This window comes from Ascaphus truei, unplaced genomic scaffold, assembly GCF_040206685.1.
Source record: "Ascaphus truei isolate aAscTru1 unplaced genomic scaffold, aAscTru1.hap1 HAP1_SCAFFOLD_97, whole genome shotgun sequence".
NCBI lineage: Eukaryota > Metazoa > Chordata > Amphibia > Anura > Ascaphidae > Ascaphus > Ascaphus truei.
In genome coordinates this window covers 219,182-242,500 of record NW_027457309.1, presented here as the reverse complement: position 1 = coordinate 242,500, position 23,319 = coordinate 219,182, and the positions used below count along the sequence as shown (strand labels likewise).

Genomic DNA, 23,319 nt, shown 5'->3' with positions numbered 1-23,319 from the left:
CCCATATCACCGAGATTATGAACCAAGGAAATAGTTCACAGGGCGTAATGCAGAGGCACGTCCCACACCAAAGATCTTTATCCCATAATATTGCGGGAACACCAAGGAGCCTCATGAAGCACTAAAACCTAACCCATAAATAACAGGAACACGGCTAATATACAGTAACACAAGTATATTATTGTATCCTAAGTACACAGAGGTCTATGTGTTCAGTGGTGGGAGAGTAATGGTACTAGGGTTGCCCAGTACCACTGTTTTTTATTTACACACTTTAAGTCCCACTTTCTTGTTAAAGTAATAGGGATGTATCTTAGAAAACACATTTCCCGTTCCCTTTTTGCAGTATAAATATTGCATTAATCTCTGTATAATACGGCCCAGAGCTTCTGCCATGAAATGTCTGATATGAGGGCTATTATAGAAATATCCCTGACCCAAAGAGCGTGCAATTGGATTTATCTGTCTGAGGTACATGGAGGGGAAGGTCTCATGGGAACAGGACTGGGTTTGATCGGGTCTCACTACTGAATGGGTAGAACCTTTAACAGAAAGCTACACATCTGTCCTATGAACATACACACGCGTGTTAATAACGTAGAACTTTCCCATGAGCTGTATTGTCAGGGCATGTTCTGTATTGCAGGATACTGACCCGAGCAGAAAGTCCCAGACATGATACCTATACAAAGGTACCCAAGGTGGGGACTGATAGAGCTGCCTGAGCGGCACTGAATACATTTCCCTGTGATATAAAACTTACTAAAACAGTGTTATGCCCGGGTCAGATCCCAGTGTCACCTCCTTGTGACCTTGGGCAAGTCTCATTATCTCCCTGTGCCTCGGGTATCAAACAGAGTGGAAGCTCAGCGGAGCAGGGACTGTGCCTGTAATATTCTATGTGCAGTGCTGTGTACATGGTGCTATACTGTAATTATGAAGCACGTTGAGTCCTATTGGGAGAAATGTGCTATATTAAATAAAGTTATAATTATCTTTATGACCCCATATTACCCTAATAATCCAGTTGAGTAAATCTAGCGCATAATTCTCTATGCACCAAACTCCATATCAGACGGTGTTAGCATTACTGTACATTTATAGTGAGAGAGTCATTTGCAATGTGATTTCTCAGCCACCTCACATCTGGTTACTTTTCTCTGCTTCCCAATAAGGGACGTGAGTATATGGGACATTGGGATGAATTCTTCATTGTCACGGTAGACCAGGTTTTTTAACACCATTTATATTTAAGGGCTTTATCACAAGGCAAAACACAGTAATGAAATAAAATGAGGTTTATTTGGATAAGACCTCAGAAACACACAGAAATACAAAATGCAGAGAATATACACACTTACTGGGGTCTGGGGTTAAAAACTAGGCTTTCCTAGGTGAAATGCACCTGCTTCAGCAAAGGCTGACCTTGTTCACTCCACGGAGCTGGAATAAGCCTGGAACAGTAACCTTACTCCTCAGAACCAGTCCTCAGCTTGGCTAGGAATCCCTGGCACCTCAATGACCCTGTGAAACCTTACCGGCGCTTCACTGGACCTGTCCCAAGACTATCTATAAGTCTGAAAAGACTTAGAGAGCAAAAAACTGATTTGCAGCAGCCCCTTTTAGAGAGTACTGTTTTAACATGGACAGAGCCTTTATGCCACTCAGATCGTGGGCACTTGTCCCACCAGCCAATCAGAGCAGGGCTCATCTGGCTGATGATGTCAGAGGCAGGGTGTGTGTTGAGCCGGATCGAGATGCCCAGTGGGCGGGACATATGTTCTGGCCAATAGGAAAAACACCTGTGATTGCCATCTTTTCTTTAGCCAGCCCATTGCCTCCTGCTGCACAGGCGCCACTACGTCTGGCAGACCAGAATGTTCACCCCCACAGGGGGTCTCTGTTCTCCAGGCTCAGTACTCCACCTGCCCCACCCACTTGGCACACCAACACCTCTCAACATCCCATCACCTCTTTGAAGCTGACAAATTAAACATATGGCCAGGCTGACTGAATAGCACCGTATAGAAAATGTAAAAACACCATGCCATACTTTATTGCAGCATACATTTTGGGGTACCTCATATTCGGTTGGGGCACCCACAAACCCAATACAGGCTCTGGGATACCTTGGCACTAACTGGGGTACCCCCCTTAACCTAGGAATTCCCTCAGCTACAGGTATACCTGTTCATCCCTGTGTCTCTTTCACCTTTCTAAGCTATGCTGAAGCAGGGTACCCTAGTGGTGAGCCGCAGTTACGTTTTTAAGGGCAAAACACAAAAAATACTTGTAATACATACAATACCTTGGAATGGCACAATGTTACTGGGCCCAAGAGCTAACTCACTTGGACCCTTACACACGGATCAGGGGTAACCAAAATGGCTTGAACTTTATTGAAGAGCATGGTTACCCTCTCCTGTCACATTCATTACTTGACCCTCTGTGTTCTGCTCCCAGAAATGACAGTAACGTTCTGGAGGATTCTGTGATCTCTCATGGAGAAAGCAGAGCAGAGCGAGAGAGTCCTGTGACAGGGATACGATTCCTGCAGTAAATTCTCTTTTATAATTGTTTCTTATTTATGTGGCCTTTATATAGTTAATTAATACACTTGGTGCACAGCAATTTATTCTGTTTTTACTAACCCCTTAGGACTAGCCACATGCTCTTTAGTTTTCCTAGCAGCATCTTGTCATCTTCTTTCACTCTCTGTGTGAAGAGGATCAGCCCCTGGGCCAGTCTCCCAATACTGGGCTGAGTCTCCAGGATCCGTCTCTTCTCCTCAGAGCTGCTGTCCTCCAGGTCATCAACCACCACAATGACGTTCTCCTTCCCTACACACAGCACGGAGGGAGAATATCCATATAGATTATTCATACAGATAATAGTTGATCTGGTTTAGTGATGTGAAGCAAATAGGGTGACAAGGCTTTGGAGAAATGTCTTCTTTAATTTACATAATCTTGGATGAATCTAAAGACAAGTATTTCATGTTGTGGAGAAGTACATTATACCATAAAGTGTGAGCTCTTCGGGACAGAGATTAATTGAGCTTGCACTGTTCCACTATGTGTCTCATAGTTACACCAGGGGCATTTCAAACACAACATGTGTATGAGAGCTGGGCCAGGCATAGTTGTGTCTTTAGGACATTCAATGGTAAATCCCCATAAATTAATTATCAATTGCTAACCCCGATGAGATATGTGATATACTGATGTATCAGGTGTGTTATAGTGAAATATCTCATACTGCCATTAAATCCTATGATAATACTGTGATATTCTGTATTATTCTGGGATATGTTGGGGTAACAATGTCACAAACTATATCTGCACTCCTATATACCAAGCCAGCATTACTAATAAGCCATGCTTAAAGTATGAACATTGTGAGCTATACTGGGCCATGTTATCTCTGGGAAGAGAAGCTCATGTCTACTTAGGAACTCACACAGGAAATATACATCCACATTTGCAGACTTTGGGGAGAAAATCCATCTGAGATCCACAAATGTATAAAAAGGTTAGATACAATTAAATATTTTCTGTGTACTGTTAGAAATTATATTTTGAGTAAATGATTGATTATGGAAACATCTGTCATTAGTTATTTTTGATGGTAACGAATGTAGGTTTTTCAAATATAGGGTTGCAGTAGAAAATATTACAACGACTGTTGGGAATATATATGAAGCCAATAAGTAGCTTAGATTTATTACAGACAGCTGTAGAGAAAAAGATATTTGACTTCTGAAGACTATGACATAAAAAGATCTAAAAATAATTTGAGCTCCTTCTATGAAAGATAAGGAGGTGTGACTTTATGTCATGTAGACCAAGCATGTAAAAGACCATATTCAGAATAAACTGAGAATACCAAATGCTGATGAATTGTAGTTGTTCTGTGTATAAAAAGAGGTACATCAGTTAGCTAAGAGAGCGATGGAAAATATTAAGGGAGAAACAGGATAACTTCAGAAGAAAGTATTTCATCCAGAGAGGAGAAAGGAGACAACACATGACCTACAACATCTTTGATAAGCATACGGTATGCCATATTTGATGTAAAAAATGATATATCTGTAACGGGTATTCCCCCCCCCCCCAATCGCAGATCTGATGTGGGTGTAAGGAACATACGGTGTTACCATAGGTGTGGTGCATTACCTGTTGGCTCACAGGAGGGCTGAGCTTCCGCCACGGGGAACCTGGGACATAACACAATACTAGGGGTGATCACTTACACGATGCAGCGCCTCCACCTGCGATGGCTCCCGCCAGAGGGGGAGTGGTTCCTCGCAGGACAATCACTAATAATCACATACACAGTGGGGGTATAATAACTAATGGCTTTACTAACATGCATAATAACTCATCACATTCATAATGACCTGTGTCCCTCTCACGAGGAGACACTTACTGCGACGTTTCGCAGGACGCTCCCCAACACTAGGTGATCCCACCCAGTGTCCAAAGAACCCCCACCCAATGTCCCGCACTCTTGCAGAGGGAACGTGGGTGACTGCGCAGTCACTAATTACGTTAAGGGCCTGGTGGTGCACTTAAGAATGTGTGATACCTGCCGAGCACTCCGGTGCTCGGGTCAGCAACTCTTCAAAAAGGGTCTGTAGCAGGATGATGTCCGCCGATCCCCAACCGGACTCCTCGCAGGTGGACCGCTAGGGCGGTCCCACTCGGGAACAGTCTCTGTAGACCCCAACGTGGGTCCGAACCGCTTCAACAGGAACAGCAGCAGCCGCTGGGCCCCTATCTATCTAAGTGGTACTAACGTGACAGGAACCCTAACCTAGGGCCTGTCCCTGTAGTACAGCAACCTGTAGTGGCTTGGGGAACTCCTATGGGCCTGCAGGGGTTATGGCCTGTCCCACTCCCCTAACTACCCAAGTCCCTTCAGCCTCACTAAACGCTAACAGCCAACGTGCTGTGCAACAAGGTGCCTGCCTGCCAGACCTCACAGCACTGACCGCTGTGACTCTGACAAGGCAGCACTCTATACTAAGGGCAGCGTCCCTATCTTGGGCCTCCCTAAGCACTTACCCACTAATCTAGTGGGGAGTTGGGGCCTACCTGGGGTGTAGGTACCTATATGGGGCAGGAGCTGCACTCGCTCCCCGCACCCTTCCTTCCCATACAGCTCCCTGACTCCAACTATCTATAACCTTCCTTTCCCAGCTCCCACTAATGTAAGTGGCAGGGTCCCTAACCTGAGGGCTGCCCCTGGCAACACTCACCTTACTGGGGAGCTGAGCTACTTCGGGCCCTGGGGATGCTGGCCTAGTACAGGGAGTCCCCGACTCCTGTACCCTACCTCCTTCCCTGGGCTGCTCCGGTCTCTGACTGCCCAACATGCTGCAAGCCCGCGAATTGTATCTCTTTTCCTCTGCAGAGTTCCTAAGCCCTATTGGCTCCCTGGTGTCACGTGGGGCGCGCAGAGGCTCCTGGGATCTGTAGTCCCTCTCTAGGGCCCTCCCTAATAGGCTCTGGCTTCGCGGGCTTTTCTGACTCTTTCCTGCACATGCGCGAACTATAGGGGGCTGCCTTGACTCCCTCACTGCTATCCTCCCCCTCGCGCTACTTCTCCCTGGCTCTGGGGTAACTTCTGCGCATGCGCGATCACTAAGAACTGATGGCGCACTCCTTGCTAGCCGCCGGGCCCGTAGCAACGCGATCGCGGCCCTAGCGACGGCCCGATCGCGTCCCCGGCAACCGGCCTGCACTAGGGGGCAACGCGCTACTCCCCGCTCCGGCCCTACACTCGCGCGACCACTGCGCATGCGCAAACTAATGCGCAATGGCGGCGCCCTAACCGCCCGGCTCCGAGAGTGCCGGGATTCCCGTGACGCGCGTGCGGCCCTGGCAACCGGCCGCACGCGTCCCCAGCAACCCCCGAGCCGGGACCTGACCGCCCTCACCTCCCGTATCGCCCGACGGGGCCGCCATTGGACTCGGCGGCACCCGCGACCTCTAGAGAGGTGAGGGGGGTGCTGATACTCCTGGGAGACCTGGCTACACACTCCCCCATGTGAAAATTTCAACGTCTTCGCTTGGAGAACGCCATACCCTGACATAAGGTTACACAATATAAAATTGCATGTCATAATTGGTACACTTAGCAGGTCGACTTTACACATCAGGTTACAAGACAGATCACACTCAATAATACCCGAGACTGGCTGAGACCATTTGTGGGGTGCCCCTAACTGAACATGTGGGGGTACCTCACTTTTGCGTCCGTGAGCCTCCCCCAGAAAAATTTCTTGGAGAGCACACTCTGGAGTGACAGTTACTGGCTCTTCGCTACTTCCTCCCCCTGGTGGAAGGAGTAGCACAACGTCTTTTAAGCAGGCCTTTACTCGGTCATCCGCGGCCTGGAAGCAGCACGCCAAGCGGCCAGGACCTTTCCCGCGGTCCACTACTTGGCGAATGGGCCGCTTCTTCTTGGGTGCAAAGGAGGCAACTTCTACTAGCTTCCTTGCCACACAGTCCTGGTCCCTACCTACTTGCGAGGCTTCCACTGGGAAGCGAGAAATGACCAACGTCTCTTTTCTCAAAGTCTCGGTCTCGCCTGGCAGGGGGTAAAGAGTAGATACTTTACCACTGCGGTGAGTCGCGGTGGCCAACAGGTCCTCGGGGACGCTGTCAGTTCCCACCTCGGCTGTATCGGGACCTGTCCACTACACTTCTGGGACAGTCCACTCACTGACTCGAAACTCGGGAGCGTTGGATTCCAGTCCTGGGACCAACATTTGGGTTAGAGCGCACGGGCTCATACTCAGTTCAGGAGCCATAACTCCATCGGAGCCTGTGGGGGGGAAGGGGGTTCCTTACTACTCTGCTGGCTTGCGATGGTTTTCTCTTCTTCTGGAACCCTGTCAGGTATCTCCTGTGCTTCACCTGACACCACTACAGAGCGGACTGTTCTCTTCAACTGGACGGTATGCGGTAGATACTGGTCCACTCGCACGGCGGGACAGCTTTCTTCTAGGGGGGACACCTCCGCCAGGACGCGATGTCGAGTGGAGCCCTTCGCCCGGCCGTCCAGACTTAAGAAGCTATCGTGCTCCGCGGTCACCTGGAGGCTCACACCCGACACCCCTGGGGCAGTCAACCCACCCTTGTCGTCGCTAACAGGTACTGGTCCCACGCCTGGGACCGATGGTACCTCGGTAGGCCGGACAGGCCGTTGTAGGGCACACGGGCCCACAGCACCTGAATACACTGTAACTGAAGTAGGTGATTCTTTGGCCCCAACTTCACTGGTGTGGTCCGCCGGCGGGCGCATCACCACGAGTGGCTGGCGGCTGAATTCACTGAAAGAAGATGGGGGTACAGACACCTTACCCTGTGATTCCTCTGTCTCACTGCTGGTGTGGTTCGCCGGTAGGCGGTTCGCCACCGATGGTTCGTCCTTTTCCGTAGCTGGCTGGGCCTCAGTCCTTCCCTCTGGGTTGCAACGGGGGACTAGGGCAGCCTTGTCTGTCAGCTCCTCCACCTCCGTGGTTGAGGTAGAGCAAGTAACAGCATCTTCATCTCTGGGTTCTGCCATCTGAGATTCCTGCTTGGGATCTGGGACTGTAGACTGCAGCAGCACAGGCTTTAGAAACTGTGCCCCGCAGCCGGCACACTTGGGGCCCCAGGTCTGTTTGCTACCTGGGAAGTCACACTGATTACAAACACATCGTATACACCCCTCGTCCTCCACCACGGCCACCCGATATTCTATTGGTAGCCTAAAATGGTTAAAGTCCATACCACCAAATAGACTCAAGTCCTTTTGTAGGCACGGGCACACCAGAAAGGATATTTTCCCTCCTTTAGACCGCCATGCTCCATATAAATGAGGGTGTATTTCTCTGCATTCTGAACTGTTTTTAATGGGAACAGCAGTTGTTGATGGCTGCTCACTTTGCTTGCTCCCCCTGGTGGAATGTAAAGGAGGGGCTCGCTCTATCACTGAGTCACTCACATTGCGGGGGCGGAGCTCTGGTTTTCCCGCCAGTCCCGGACGGATTTCTGCAACACAATTTGATGCAGGCTTGCAGTCAGCAGCACATGTGCTCTCCTGCTTTGGCAGGAGACGCCATTTTAGGTGTGACTCCCTTGATGAGGGATCCTCCATTTAAATCACCATTCTGGTAATCTCACTAAGGCTCTCTGAGTATGCAAGAGGGTAGCCTTCTGGTGGGGCCTCTGGGAAATGCAAGGTCAGAGGGACATTTTCCCGGCATATTTCCTGATCCGTTACTAGCCATAGTCTACAACACTGGTCAGTGGGGTCGTACCGGTGCTCTATCCTCTTCCACCCTTGGTCTATGCCCAGGAGTCTCCCTAGGGCCTCACAAATTTCCCTCAACTTCATGGCACTACTGGGAACATCCCCTACTACTAGCACATGTCGCGGGGATACTTCTGTCCTCTTGGTTCGTTCTTGGGCCTCATGGCTTGCGGGCCCAAACATGGTGAAAAATCTAAATTGGCCAATTTGAAAAAAATGAAACCAGGGCACCCCAGGTCTCTCTCAGAAGCGCCTCCAAATGTAACGGGTATTCCCCCCCCCCAATCGCAGATCTGATGTGGGTGTAAGGAACATACGGTGTTACCATAGGTGTGGTGCATTACCTGTTGGCTCACAGGAGGGCTGAGCTTCCGCCACGGGGAACCTGGGACATAACACAATACTAGGGGTGATCACTTACACGATGCAGCGCCTCCACCTGCGATGGCTCCCGCCAGAGGGGGAGTGGTTCCTCGCAGGACAATCACTAATAATCACATACACAGTGGGGTATAATAACTAATGGCTTTACTAACATGCATAATAACTCATCACATTCATAATGACCTGTGTCCCTCTCACGAGGAGACACTTACTGCGACGTCTCGCAGGACGCTCCCCAACACTAGGTGATCCCACCCAGTGTCCAAAGAACCCCCACCCAATGTCCCGCACTCTTGCAGAGGGAACGTGGGTGACTGCGCAGTCACTAATTACGTTAAGGGCCTGGTGGTGCACTTAAGAATGTGTGATACCTGCCGAGCACTCCGGTGCTCGGGTCAGCAACTCTTCAAAAAGGGTCTGTAGCAGGATGACGTCCGCCGATCCCCAACCGGACTCCTCGCAGGTGGACCGCTAGGGCGGTCCCACTCGGGAACAGTCTCTGTAGACCCCAACGTGGGTCCGAACCGCTTCAACAGGAACAGCAGCAGCCGCTGTGTCCCTATCTATCTAAGTGGTACTAACGTGACAGGAACCCTAACCTAGGGCCTGTCCCTGTAGTACAGCAACCTGTAGTGGCTTGGGGAACTCCTATGGGCCTGCAGGGGTTATGGCCTGTCCCACTCCCCTAACTACCCAAGTCCCTTCAGCCTCACTAAATGCTAACAGCCAACGTGCTGTGCAACAAGGTGCCTGCCTGCCAGACCTCACAGCACTGACCGCTGTGACTCTGACAAGGCAGCACTCTATACTAAGGGCAGCGTCCCTATCTTGGGCCTCCCTAAGCACTTACCCACTAATCTAGTGGGGAGTTGGGGCCTACCTGGGGTGTAGGTACCTATATGGGGCAGGAGCTGCACTCGCTCCCCGCACCCTTCCTTCCCTCACAGCTCCCTGACTCCAACTATCTATAACCTTCCTTTCCCAGCTCCCACTAATGTAAGTGGCAGGGTCCCTAACCTGAGGGCTGCCCCTGGCAACACTCACCTTACTGGGGAGCTGAGCTATCTCGGGCCCTGGGGATGCTGGCCTAGTACAGGGAGTCCCCGACTCCTGTACCCTACCTCCTTCCCTGGGCTGCTCCGGTCTCTGACTGCCCAACATGCTGCAAGCCCGCGAATTGTATCTCTTTTCCTCTGCAGAGTTCCTAAGCCCTATTGGCTCCCTGGTGTCACGTGGGGCGCGCAGAGGCTCCTGGGATCTGTAGTCCCTCTCTAGGGCCCTCCCTAATAGGCTCTGGCTTCGCGGGCTTTTCTGACTCTTTCCTGCACATGCGCGAACTTTAGGGGGCTGCCTTGACTCCCTCACTGCTATCCTCCCCCTCGCGCTACTTCTCCCTGGCTCTGGGGTAACTTCTGCGCATGCGCGATCACTAAGAACTGATGGCGCACTCCTTGCTAGCCGCCGGGCCCGTAGCAACGCGATCGCGGCCCTAGCGACGGCCCGATCGCGTTCCCGGCAACCGGCCTGCACTAGGGGGCAACGCGCTACTCCCCGCTCCGGCCCTACACTCGCGCGACCACTGCGCATGCGCGAACTAACGCGCAATGGCGGCGCCCTAACCTCCCGGCTCCGAGAGTGCCGGGATTCCCGTGACGCACGTGCGGCCCTGGCAACCGGCCGCACGCGTCCCCAGCAACCCCCGAGCCGGGACCTGACCGCCCTCACCTCCCGTATCGCCCGACGGGGCCGCCATTGGACTCGGCGGCACCCGCGACCTCTAGAGAGGTGAGGGGTGTGCTGATACTCCTGGGAGACCTGGCTACATATCTATTATATGTACTGTAAGTAATAACTTCAGACAATAAACGTATTTTTCATGTGCTAAACTCGAGTGCGAATTTTTTATATCTTTTAAGATATGTTGGTAAATTACTTTTAACATGTTTGGTAAAACTGAGAACATGTGTTTTACAGTAGAAAATACTTTACAATACAAACACCTGCAAATTTGTCTCTTATTGGGCAGTTTATGAGACATATGTTGCTTTTTTTTTGTGTGTTCAATGTATTTATTGAGTTTTATTGTGACATCACAGGGACGCTGATATGAAATATCAAATATTGACAATTAGAATATGACATGAGTTTTATTAAACATTACACCCCACATAAACATGCACAAATTACCCTATATTCACCACTGTAAACACGTCACTGAGCACTTTGCAATAACCTCAACAGGAATAGCTCTGTAATGTAGTGATGGAGCTATCCTCTGAAGTGGGTAACAGTGTGAGATAACATGGTACCGCTGTGTGACTTTGTGTAAATAACTTTACTTGTTCCTCAGGTAATAAATATGATATTGTTTCTCTTCTGAGCACACCCAATGTGATTATCCTATTCTGCATAAAGTGCAGTGCCCACTGACAGTCCGGCAGACTGAAAGTCCAATATCTTTTTATAACTTTTATGTTGTTCATCAGCTTTGCAACTAAAATAATTATGCACTTTATGAAAATGACCAAAAATGTACAGAACAATAGGACATAAAGCATGTTAATCGTGTCAAATAATTCAGAATTTTGTACCAATTATTCCGATTTTGATAAATAAAACCCAATTTATCTCCACGTGCCTAAGACACAAAATGATAGTGTAAGATCTGCAGGCGGACGTGTGTCTGATACATTCTCTGTACAGCTCTGACACTCTGCAATGTGATATAGGAAATTATAGGCTAAAGCAGTAAAATTCAGGGCATTATTGAAAACCCTGCTATCTGATTGGTTAAAATTCTGGGTATTATCCATAGTAATGCCCTGAATTTCAGCAACTTGCAAAATGCAGTTTTCAATCTGTTTATTTCCAGCCAATCAGCTTTCAGAACAGCTGAGACAGGGCAGGGGATTGGTTTGAATTAAGTAAAAGCTCTGAGACATGGCAGGGGATTGGTCAAAAAGTATCAGCCACGGTTTGACTCCTCCCCTTCCTGAGCTGACTGAGATTTTCTGAGCAGATTCAGTTGAATTGGAGGGGGGGGTGGGGGGGGTTTGGAGCGAGACTGCAAAGAAGTAAGTGTGTGTGTAGGGGAGGAGGGGGGTGTAGAGGTGCTGTGTTGTGTGTAGAGCTGGGGGGGAGAGTGCAAAGTTTAGTAAGTGGCTGCATTTTTGATTGTGGCTGCAGTGTGTGTGTGTTGTGCTGTTGTATGTGTAGCAGCAGTTTGTGTGAGTGTAGAGCTGATGTGTGTGTGTGTGTGTGTGTATAGAGCTACTGTGTGTGTGTGTGTGTGTGTGTGTGTGTGTGTGTGTGTGTGTGTATAGAGCTCCAGTGTGTGTGTGTGTGTGTGTCAGTAGCAGTGTTTATGGGTGTAGTTTGTGTGTGTGTAGAGCTGCTGCTGTGTGTGTAGAGGTGCTGTGTAGTGAGTGTAGAGGAGGTGCTGTGGTTTTGTGTGTGTGTGTGTGTGTGTGTGTGTGTGTGTGTGTGTGTGTGTGTGTGTGTGTGTGTGTGTGTGTGTGTGTGTGTGTGTGTGTGTGTGTGTGTGTGTGTGTGTGTGTGTAGAGGCACTGTGGTGTGTGTGGTGTGCTGTTTTGTGTGTGTGTGTGTAGCAGCAGTTTGTGTGTGAGCTGCTGTGTGTGTGTGTGTGTGTGTGTATGTGTGTACACAGAGGGGCTGCAGTGTGTGATATAGATATCTGCAGTGTAAGCGTATCTAGAGCTTGTTTCATGTATTTACCATTTTATTTTAATTAAAAAATCTATTTAACTATACAAAAGTGTCTATTATTTATGAAATAAGCCTACATTTAGCCTATAATAGTAATAATCCCCTCAGAACAGGGCATTACTGGACAATAATGCCCTGGCTGGGTTAAAGTCCCTCGGCTTCGCCTCGGGCCTTCAACTCTTCCAGCCAGGGCATTATTGGCCAGTAATGCCCTGTTCTGAGGGGATTATTTACTTAATTATAGGCTAAAGCTGGTAAATTCAGGGCATTATTGAAATCCCTGCTCTCTGATTGGTTAAAATTCTGGGCATTGGGAGACTTCTTGTGACATCAAGAGGAATAGCTGCCTGAGAGACTTGCTCCAGGGCCCCTCCAACGAATAACTTAAGCTTTAGCATTTAAATAAACAAATCCCCCAACAAACGTAGCAGACCTGAACCCCAAAGATCAGCTTGGCAAAAGAGTGGCCTCTTACTGCGGTTCGGTTCGGAGAGGGGTTGCCGGCGCTCTGGGAGGCCTCCTGTGAGTCCCGACCCCCGGTGGAAGTCTCCCCCTGACTCACGAAAAAAGTCAGAGGAGCCGCCTGGAGGAGCGGTGCGGGAGGTAGGAGAGGTGGTGGGGCTGAGCTCCAGGTGTCCCGCGGAGTCCGCTCTAACTGCGGGGTTCGGGGATCCCCCCCTGTGCGCGCTGTCTTTGAAGTGTGCCCGCAGCGGCCTCCCGTGGCCCCATGGGGAAGCAGAAGCAGCATCTCTCCGCTGCGGTCCTCGCTTGCCCCCCTCCCGAGACAGAATAAATTAAATAAATAACCATACCCCCATCAGGCGATCCCGGCAGGGGAGAGTACCCTCTGGCTGCAGGAACTGCGAGTCCCACCACGTGGCGGCAGGGGAGGAAGCGGCCATCTTAAAGGAGCACTCCACTGAGGCACCATCTCCCCTTAAAGGGATATACGGCTGGTTGTCCCAACTACCAACTTCCAACTGCTGCCTGAGCCTCAGGGTGCCACAACCCACTACCTCCCCAGCAACATTGCACTGAGCCAAATAAATAAATAAATAACTACTCAGCGGCTCCAGAAACACCCCAGAAGTTCTGCAACACTTTCACACCCCCCCTCAAATAAAAAGGAATAAAAACAATAAAGAGGGGACTGTCAGACTTCCGGAGACGTCCCCCAAAGCAGGCGCAATGCTGCCAAAGAACAAGCGAACCCAAAACACGGTCACTAAGTTCTTTGCACCCGTGCAACGCCAGATGGAGCCGGCCGCCGAGACCCAAGAGGGCGTCGCGGACCCCGACCACGCCGCGACAAGTGCGGAGCAGATCCAATTTGAACTGCCTGAACACGGACTGCACAAAGATTTCTTTGAGGCCCTATTTAATAAAATCAGAAGGGGGTTCCAGGAAGATTTGGCCTCAGCCATAGAAGGCCTCAGATCCGACGTAGATAACCTCACCGCATGCGCAGACACACTAGAAGCAAAGGTAGAGGAGGTCTGCAACACTCAATCGACAACAGAGGACGAGGTGAACAGGCTTGGTAACCTCGTGAACGAGCTAAGGGACGCCCTCGACAACCAGGAAAATAGACAGAGGAGACAAAACATCCGCATCAGGAATGTGCCAGAAACAATCCTGCCGGACGCCATACAAGCTTACCTGAACAAGATTTTTCTGAAACTTGTCCCGGATCTGCAGAAACATGAGCTACTGATGGACCGCGCCCATCGTGCCCTGGGTCCCAAATCCCCCGACCTCAACCATCGCAGAGACATCATAGTCAAAATGCATTCTTACACCGCAAAGGAGTGAATCATGGCGGCTAGCAGAGTGGCAGGTGACATCCAAAAAGGAGAAGACACCCTGCAGATCTTTGCTGACCTGTCCGCCTTCACAATCAACAAACGCAAAGAGATGAAACCTTTAACTACTATACTGAGAGCTCAAGGCATCCGCTATAGATGGGGATTCCCCTTCAAACTGGTGGTCCCCAGAAATGGACGCTTTCTAACCATTGTGGACCCAGAGGATATCCAGGACTTCCTTAAGGCTCTCGGAATACCCCCTCCACAAACCCAACAGCCTCCCCCCAGAGCGGCCAACAAACCTACCTCCTCTGAAACCCCCCGTGCTTCGGAACGGATGGCGAGCAAGAAGCAACACTAGAGCCAACTAACCTCGTCTCCCACTATGGGCCGGAAGCGCCAGCATCCCACCAAAACCTGCCTACAGCCCTTACTGCCGTGACAGACCCGCGGAGAACTGGCAAGGACCTGGGGGAGGAAGGAAGGCTGCCAGAGGACCCTCCCTCGAAGAGAGGCCAAGACCACCCATCTACTTGATGTTCCTGCTACCTCAAATTTTGGTATCTGGCATCGCAGCATCGCATCCCCTGAGGAGAAACGCAGAGACAATCAGCAACAGATCCCCCAGCGCACTGCCGTCTAGAACTCAGCCAAGACCCCCCTCCACTAACCCTCATCCCCCCCACCACCACAACCCTTACCCCCCACCATTCTCCCCCTGTCCCTTCCCCTACCATCCCACCCCCCCTCCCTCCCAACCCTTCCCCCCTTCCCCCAACCCTTCCCCCCCTCTATCCACCCCCCTCCCGAATCCCCCCTGTGACAGGGTAAATAAAAGCCACCAGTTATATGCCTGGAAAACCTATGTCTAGTCTGCAGTGCAGCACTGACTAGGTTAACTTCAGCTGGGAACCTCAGGACAATTAGTTGGATCCCAGCTGCCTAATCAAGGTGTGTTAAAACCCAGGCTGTAGACACATGGAGGGCTGTTGTTGATGAGAAAGGAGTAAGCTGCTGCTAAAGAGATTTCCTGATACAAGGTCTGATAAACAAAGTAACTGAATTATAAACTATCTGTCTCCTGCTTAGAAAAGGGTTGCTGCCTGAGTTACACACTGTCTGCTAAAGAGAAACTGTTTCGTTTTGTTTTTTGCTGAAGAAAAGCTATTTTTGTTTTGTGTGTTGTATATCTGTTAAGGCTAAATAAATAAGCCTTGGCAAGAAACCCACGTGTGTAGTTGCATGTACCCTGCAACACCCCCCTTCCCTCTTACCTGCCTCTCCCGACCCTCCCATCCCTCCTTCCATCATTTACCAGAGCCGGGGACCTGCCGCGGTCCTAGAGGGGGACCTACACAAGTGCGGTCCAATCCGGAGACCCTGGTGCCCTGTCTCCCTCAGAAGGAGCGGCGCCGGGTCTTCGGGAGGGCGTGACGTCCGCAGACAAGCAACAGTCCCGACAGATGCCCTCCTCCAGCTGCTCCATGGACGGCAATGATTGGGCCCCCTCAAGCCGACTGAGCTGTTGCTGTTGCCGATCCCTCCCACTCAGAGCCCAGAGGAACCGGAGTCGGAGGGTAATAACCCCAATCTGGGGCCTCCGACCCCGGCGATCGTGGTACAGCCCCCCCCCCCCCCCGAGAGAAAACCCTGGCTTCTGAAGAGGACTATGCAGACTATATCTCTAACCCAAGGGTGTTCAGCAATAATCAGGTTGGATCCATCTTTTTCCCCCTGAACCTGACATGCCACCAATCTACTCCTACCCCCACCCCCCGAACCCCTCCGCCACCGAAACTGTCCCCCTGCCCCCCGCTCCCCTCTCCTATCCCCCCCTCCTATCCCCCCCAGAATGGCCCAGACCGGGGTCCCCATCGCCACGCCAGCTCCCATACAAAAAAAAAGAACTATGTACCCATAAAATTGCGAGCAAACCATCAGCCTCCCCCACCCCCATACTCCACCCTCCCCTCCTCCACCCCCCAGCCCTCCCCCCGTCTACTGCCCCGCCAAAGGGAGGCAAAGCCCAGGACAAATATCATGTGACAAGACACACAGAGAACTTATCAACGCCGTATATGAAAATGCTTACATCTATGTTAAAATGTTGTGGTTTAGACCCCTCATCCCTCCTTCTCCCTCCCACCCCTCCCCCCTTTCCCCACCTCCCCCCTTTCCCCACCTCCCCCCCTTCCCCCCTCCCCTCTTCCCCCTCTCCCTTCCCCCCTCCCCCTCTCCCTTCCCCCCCGCCCCCCCTCTCCCTTCCCCCCCCCTCCCTTCCCCCCCTCCCCCCCCCTCTCCCTTCCCCCCCTCCCCCCCTCTCCCTCCCCCCCCCTCCCCCCTCCTCTCCCTTCCCCCCCTCCCCCACTCTCCCTTCACCCCTCCCCCCTCTCCCTTCCCCCCTCCCCCCTCTCCCTTCCCCCCCTCCCCCCCTCTCCCTTCCCCCTCCCCCTCCCTCCTCTCATCTCCCTCCTCTCCCTTCCCCCCTTCCCCCCTCTCCCTTCCCCCCTCCCCCCTCTCTCTTCCCCCCCTCCCCCCCTCTCTCTTCCCCCCCTCCCCCCCTCTCCCTTCCCCCCTACCCCCCTCTCCCTTCCCCCCCCTTCCCCCCTCTCCCTTCCCCCCCCTTCCCCCCTCCTCCTTCCCCCCCTTCCCCCCTCCTCCCTTCCCCCCCTTCCCCCCTCCTCCCTTCCCCCCTCCTCCCTCCCCCCTTCCCCCCTCCTCCCCTCCCTTCCCCCCCTTCCCCCTCCTCCCTTCCCCCCCTTCCCCCTCCTCCCTTCCCCCCCTTCCCCCCTCCTCCCTTCCCCCCCTTCCCCCCTCCTCCCTTCCCCCCCTTCCCCCCTTCCCCCCTCCTCCCTTCCCCCCCTTCCCCCCTCCTCCCTTCCCCCCCTTCCCCCCTCCTCCCTTCCCCCCCTTCCCCCCTCCTCCCTTCCCCCCCTTCCCCCCTCCTCCCTTCCCCCCCTTCCCCCCTCCTCCCTTCCCCCCCTTCCCCCCCCTTCCCCCCTCCTCCCTTCCCCCCCTTCCCTCCCTTCCCCCCTCATCCCTTCCCTCCCTTCCCCCCCATAGGATTCTATGAGAGTTGAACATACTATTAAAATGTGACAATGCAGCCAGAAAGCACAATCACCCCCCCCCCCACTCAAAGAGGCACAGAAATATGTCAACGATGAGTTCCATAGAAGGTATTTTGATGATATATACAACATTTGTGGGACTAGAAAGACGCTGAAATGTTTAGAGCAATAACCTGATAAGGCTATGTATGCAAAACAACAAATGTAGAAGGAAATGCTTTATATGTTTGCACACATGTTTTTTTCCTTTCCCCCTCCCCCCCTGCTCCATATCCCTCTCCTCCCCAGTTAGTCCCAAGCCCTTCAGCCCTACAAGACCCAAAGGCCACAATGCGCCGCAAATTTAGACGGGAGGCAGCTTTTCCCCCACTCTACTAGGCCTCCATTAAACACAGTATGTTCGACGACACAGAGGGTGTCGGACCATATACCTGGTTCCCTCTCCCATTCCAGGCTTGGTGTCCCAGAAGGATCTCCAGGGGTGTTTGACCCCACCACCTTTCTCACTATGGTGAGTAAGGTTACTCTTCTTGGGCCTGACACAGGCCTGTATGTTGTTTTCTTCCCTTATGTGTCCACCCTTCCCTCCCCTCCAATCCGATGCCCAGAGACGTCCTATCCCTGCCATCCGCACCGACTAGGGACTTACATCCTATGCCAGAAAAACGAGCTCTTGTCATGGGAAATCATGAGCCTCAGAGTCTGGAGCTCTGGGAATACCCCCCATGGGACAATTTCTTCCATTAAATTAATCTCACTTAACGTTAAAGGACTCAATTCAGTAACAAAGAGGAAGCTAGTCCTTCAGGACCTAAAGAATCAAAGGGAGACATTGTCCTCATCCAAAGAGACTCACTTCAATTCCCCAACCCCACCCAACACATTCAAAAGTGTATTCCCCCAGGCATACTTTGCATCCTCGCCAAGCAAAAAAAGAGGAGTAGCCATCCTTATACGGAATGGTGTCCATTTTGTTCTATCCAAGTCACTCCAAGACCCCGATGGTCGGTTCATGATACTACAGGGCACCCTGTCTGGCACCTCAATCACACTTGTATACGTCTACGCTCCCAATGACAACCAACTCCCCTTCCTAAGAACCCTCCTCGAATCCCTAGAACAGCAATCTTTCTCATCTCTGATTATCGGAGGTGACTTTAACATGGTGGCCTCTCACGCACTAGACAAATCGAACCCTGCCCCCACCCTCCTCTCATCCTCTCCCACTCCATACACCATCCAATCCCAAAAGAAAGCTAAGAAGTTTAGAGACATCATTGAGGAATACTCACTAGTGGATATATGGAGGGCTCAGCACCAGGGTCAGAGGGACTATACCTTTTTCTCCACCACTCATCAGTCCTACTCGAGGATCGATTATTTTCTAGGTACTAGCAACATCTTCCAGGCGTCCTCACAGTCAAACATAGGCCCAATCACCTGGTCCGACCATGCACCAATTGAACTTACCCTATCCATACCCTTTGTGAAAAACACCCAATACAAATGGAAATTAAATGACTCCATGTTAAACTGCCCTGACACAGAAATGGTACTCTGCCAAAAGCTATCAATGTTTTTTCAAATTAACGCAGGTTCAGTCTCAGCCCCAGCAATGCTCTGGGAGGCCCATGAAGCCTCCATCAGAGGAGACCTGATTTCAATCGCATCCCACAAAAAGAAAATTAAACTTAAGCTCCAAAAAGAGCTCTTAGACAAGATCACCAAGCTAGAGCAGCAGCATAAAACTACGGCATCTAAAAAAAACGCTTAAACAACTAAATCTAGCTAGATCTGCCCTCAAACAGACCCAACTCAAGGAAGTAGAGAAGGCACTAAGGTGGTCGAAGCAAAAATTCTTCGATAAAGGCAATAAAGCTGACAGGCTTCTGGCCTCAAAACTCAGGGGCATGAGAGTCAAATCTCAGATAGCCCGCATACAGACACGAAAAGGACAGACTACATACATAGAAAAAGAGATAGCAAAGGAATTTGCAGACTTTTACTCGGACCTCTACAACCTTCACCCCCCAACCCAGGACCCGGTTAGCCTTAACACTATCTCACAATATCTAGAGCACTGTAACCTGCCCATCCTATCCCAGGAAGAGGTGGAGAAGTTAAATAAAAATGTCACCCAAGAGGCACTATCTGAAGCTATTAAATCACTCAAATTAGCCAAAACCCCGGGCTCAGACGGTTTCTCGAACTCTTACTATAAAATGTTCATGCCAATCCTCTCCCCTTACCTATTAGATTTGTACAATTCCTTCCTCCAAGGGGAACTAATTCCCGATACGATCACAGCAGCAAATCTGGCTATAATTCACAAGGAGGGTAGAGACCCGCTCCTCTGCGGTAATTATAGGCCCATCTCCCTGTTAAATACCGATCTCAAAATCTACAGTAAGATCTTGGCAAACAGGCTAAATCCAATTCTCTCTAGATACACATAGATCAAGTAGGTTTTGTGTCAGGAAGACAGGCCTCCGACAACACCCGCAAAATTGTGGATATAATAGACCACGTGCATCTCACCGGATCCAAAGCAATGATTCTGAGCCTCGACGCTGAAAAAGCGTTCGACAGAATCACATGGTCTTTTTTAGACCAAACAATGCTAAGGTTCGGCTTCAGTGGCCCTTTCTTAGAGAGATTCTGACCCTCGATGACCCCCTTTCCTCCCTCCCTAGCCGTCAAAGGCATCTGACTCACTTTGGGCTGGTCTCTGACTATAAGGTCAATATAGACAAATCAGAAGCCCTAAATATCTCCCTCCCACCCCAGACGTGGAAACTTATCCAAGCCCACTACAAACACAAGTGGAGCTCCACCTATATAAAATATATAATATATATAAAATATCTGGGGGTCAAAATGTCAAACTCATATAACTCCCTTTATCAATACAATTACCCCCCCCCCCCTATTTGACCAGATTAAAAAAGACTTAGAAACATGGAAAAAAACACCAAATTTCCTGGTTTGGAAGAATAGTGTCCGTAAAAATGAACGTTCTCCCACGGTTACTGTATAACTTCCAAACCCTCCCCATCGTTGTGCCACGCCCGGCTCTAAAGAACATCCAGTCACTAATACTCCAATTCATTTGGAACGATAAGAGACCTAGGTCCCAAGGTCAGTGATGCTCTCCTCAAGAGCAAGAGGAGGCATGGGGGTCCACGACTTAGTCAGATATTACCTCGCAGCACAATTGAAGCAGGCTGTAGTTTGGAATTGCGACCCAGCCTCGGCCTGTTGGCTCGCAATAGAGTCAAATTACGCACAGCCCCACTCCTTCCAAGTGGCACTCTGGACCGCAGGAGGGAGAGGGAGTGGGCCACAGAGGTCCGGCCTCGGAGCAATGAGATGCACGTGGGACACATGGCTCAAAAGCAAAGGGAAGTATGGTCTGCTAGCTTCACCCTCACAGCTCACCCCACTCTTTGGGAACACCAACTTCCCGCCAGGGTGTTCCACAAGACAATTTGACCAATTCCAGGGTCACAATATTAGGAGGGTTGCCGATCTACTGCAGAAGGGACAGATCCTAACTTTTCAGGCATTAAAGGATAAATTCCAGACCCAAGACCTTCAACTATTTAAATACCTACAACTTAGACACTTCCTACACTCACTGTCTCCAACCTCCAAATTCTCCCCGCTGACCCGGTTTGAAACCCTATGTCTTAAGGACACATACCAGAAAGGCCTGATATTACAGATATACAAAAGCACGGAACCGCAATCAGATCCCCCGAAACACCGCTATATGCAAAAATGGTCGGAAGAACTAGGTCTCCCAATAGACCTGGAAGACTGGGAGGATATTTGGGAGCAAGCTCCTAAAACCTCAATTTGTACGACAATAAAAGAAAACATCTATAAAATTATATTCCAGTGGTACCTGACTGGTCCATCTCTGAAAGTAATGAGCCGAAATGTTGTGGGCCCACGACACTACTGTATGTAAACTTATCTATGACAGTGACCAATAAAAAAATTGTTACAAAAAAAAATTGCTACAAAAAAAAATTCTGGCCATTATCCAATCAGTAATGGCCCGGACTTTTTGGCAGCTTGCCAAGTTTTTCAGCCAATCGGCTTTCAGGTTTCATTCACAAAGAGTGAAATTTGCACTTAGACAGGGGAGGTGATTGGACAGAAGGCACTGACTCCTCCCCCACCCTGTCTGCAGAGAGCTCCGCACAGGAAAATGAAGGGAAAGGTTTGTGTGTCTGCTGAGTGTGTTTTGTGGGTGTATAGGGGACAGCAGAGTGTTTTATTAGTGTGTGCCTTCTGTTGGTGTGTGTTTTGTGGGTGTAGAGGGAGCAGCAGAGTCCTGTTGGTGTGTTTCTGCTGGGTGTGTTTTGTTCTTGTAGAGGGGGGCTGCAGTGTATGTGGCTTCAGTGTGTGTTTTGTGGGTGGAGGAAGGATGCAGAGTGTATTGTTGGTGTGTGTCTGCAGTATGGGTTTACAGGGGGCTGCAGTGGGTGAAGAGGGGGTGCTGCTGGTGTGTGTCTTGTGGATGTAGAGGTGGCAGAGTCTGTTTTGTTGATTTGCGTGTCTCTGCAGTGTGTGTTTTGTGGGTGGAGGAGGGGTGCAGAGTGTTTTGTGTGTGTGTGTGTGTCTGCAGTGTGTGGGTTTACATGGGGGCTGCAGTGGGTGTAGATGGGGGGCTGCTGTGTGTTGTGTGTGTTTTGTGAGTGTAGAGGGTGGAGGAGGACTGCAGTGTGTTTTGTGGGTGTAGAGGAGGGGGCTGCACAGTGTGTAGGGGGGACTGCAGAGTGTGTGTTTGTGTATATAGGGGGGTTGCAGAGTGTGTGTTTGCGTGTATAGAGGGGGGCTGCAGTGTGTGTGTGTGTGTGTGTGTGTGTGTGTGTGTGTGTGTGTGTGTGTGTGTGTGTGTGTGTGTGTGTGTGTGTGTGTGTGTGTGGAAAGGTCTGTGTATATGTACAATTTACTTTTAATAAACTTGCAGTAAACGCATAAGAATGTAGACAATCATGCTGATAAAAATCAATATGACTACAAAAATGTATCTTTTTTATGAAAAATTAAAACTAAGCCTACATTTAGCCTATAATAGTAATAATCCCCTCAGAACAGGGCATTATTCGCCAGTAATGCCCTGTTCTTCAGGGATTATTACTTAAGTATTATATGGTTTTATATTAGTTTCTATATTGTGTGTCTCTTACCGAGTACTGCAGATAGATAATGCAGCTTCTTGTCATACATAGAGTCCGTCACATCAGTGATATTTATCCTCCCTCTGTTCTTGGTGTGATACAGGATAGCGAATGTGCACTGAGAGACGTCCTCTCTGAACTGCCGGCCTCCAGCGTTAGAAATGTAACAGGGTCTGACGTCCTGAACCTGATCCCTGAAGTCCTCAGATCTCAGCAGGTGCACCAGCCATTTATATTCACTATGTCCTGACCTTGAGAAGATCCCGATAGTATATTTTGCTTCTGTTTTCTGAAATAGACAATAACATTTTCTATCCTAGTACACAGGTGACACAGAGAGACAGGATTTATATCCCAAATAGAATGCTACTCTTGCTGTAATTGTGTCCCTGACATTGGTGTATGTCAGCACTGATGAGACTTTGGTACCTGTGTCTTGCTGCTATTGAAACAGATCAGAAATATCAGTATCATGATAATCAGTATCAGTAGTTAAAGGATCGTTTGAGCCCATCACTCCAACAACATTGAAGGACCTGTAGCAAATAAATGCCAAAGTCTTCAATAACAGAGAAATCCCTTGGGAATTAAGATGTTACAATTCAAAGGGATCTCTTCATTAAACTGCAATAACATCAGCACAAAATCACCCAATAAAAGGAGATTGTTTGTCACGGGGACTCCAGGAGCAGGTATGACCTTGATGGTCGGAACAGCAGGGAAGGCAAGGATTGTTGGGGTCACGGGCTGAGGTCGGTGGCAGATGGCAAGTAGGATCATCGGGGTCACAGGCAGGGTTCGGTAGCAGGCAGCAGACAAGGATAGTCAGGGTCCAGG

General features: G+C 50.3%; 1 protein-coding gene across 7 annotated transcripts in view; it reads right to left on the bottom strand.

Annotated features, from left to right (window-relative positions):
• Positions 1–23,319, bottom strand: part of LOC142486593 (uncharacterized) — a 330,856-nt gene that overhangs the window by 131,444 nt on the left and 176,093 nt on the right. For all 7 annotated transcript variants that reach the window (XM_075585175.1, XM_075585174.1, XM_075585178.1 and 4 more), the window contains 2 exons: positions 22,492–22,771; positions 2,652–2,840 (listed from right to left, as the gene is read on the bottom strand). In XM_075585175.1, coding sequence (XP_075441290.1) covers positions 2,652–2,840; positions 22,492–22,771 — 469 coding nt within the window. The remainder of the gene's footprint in view (positions 1–2,651; positions 2,841–22,491; positions 22,772–23,319) is intronic.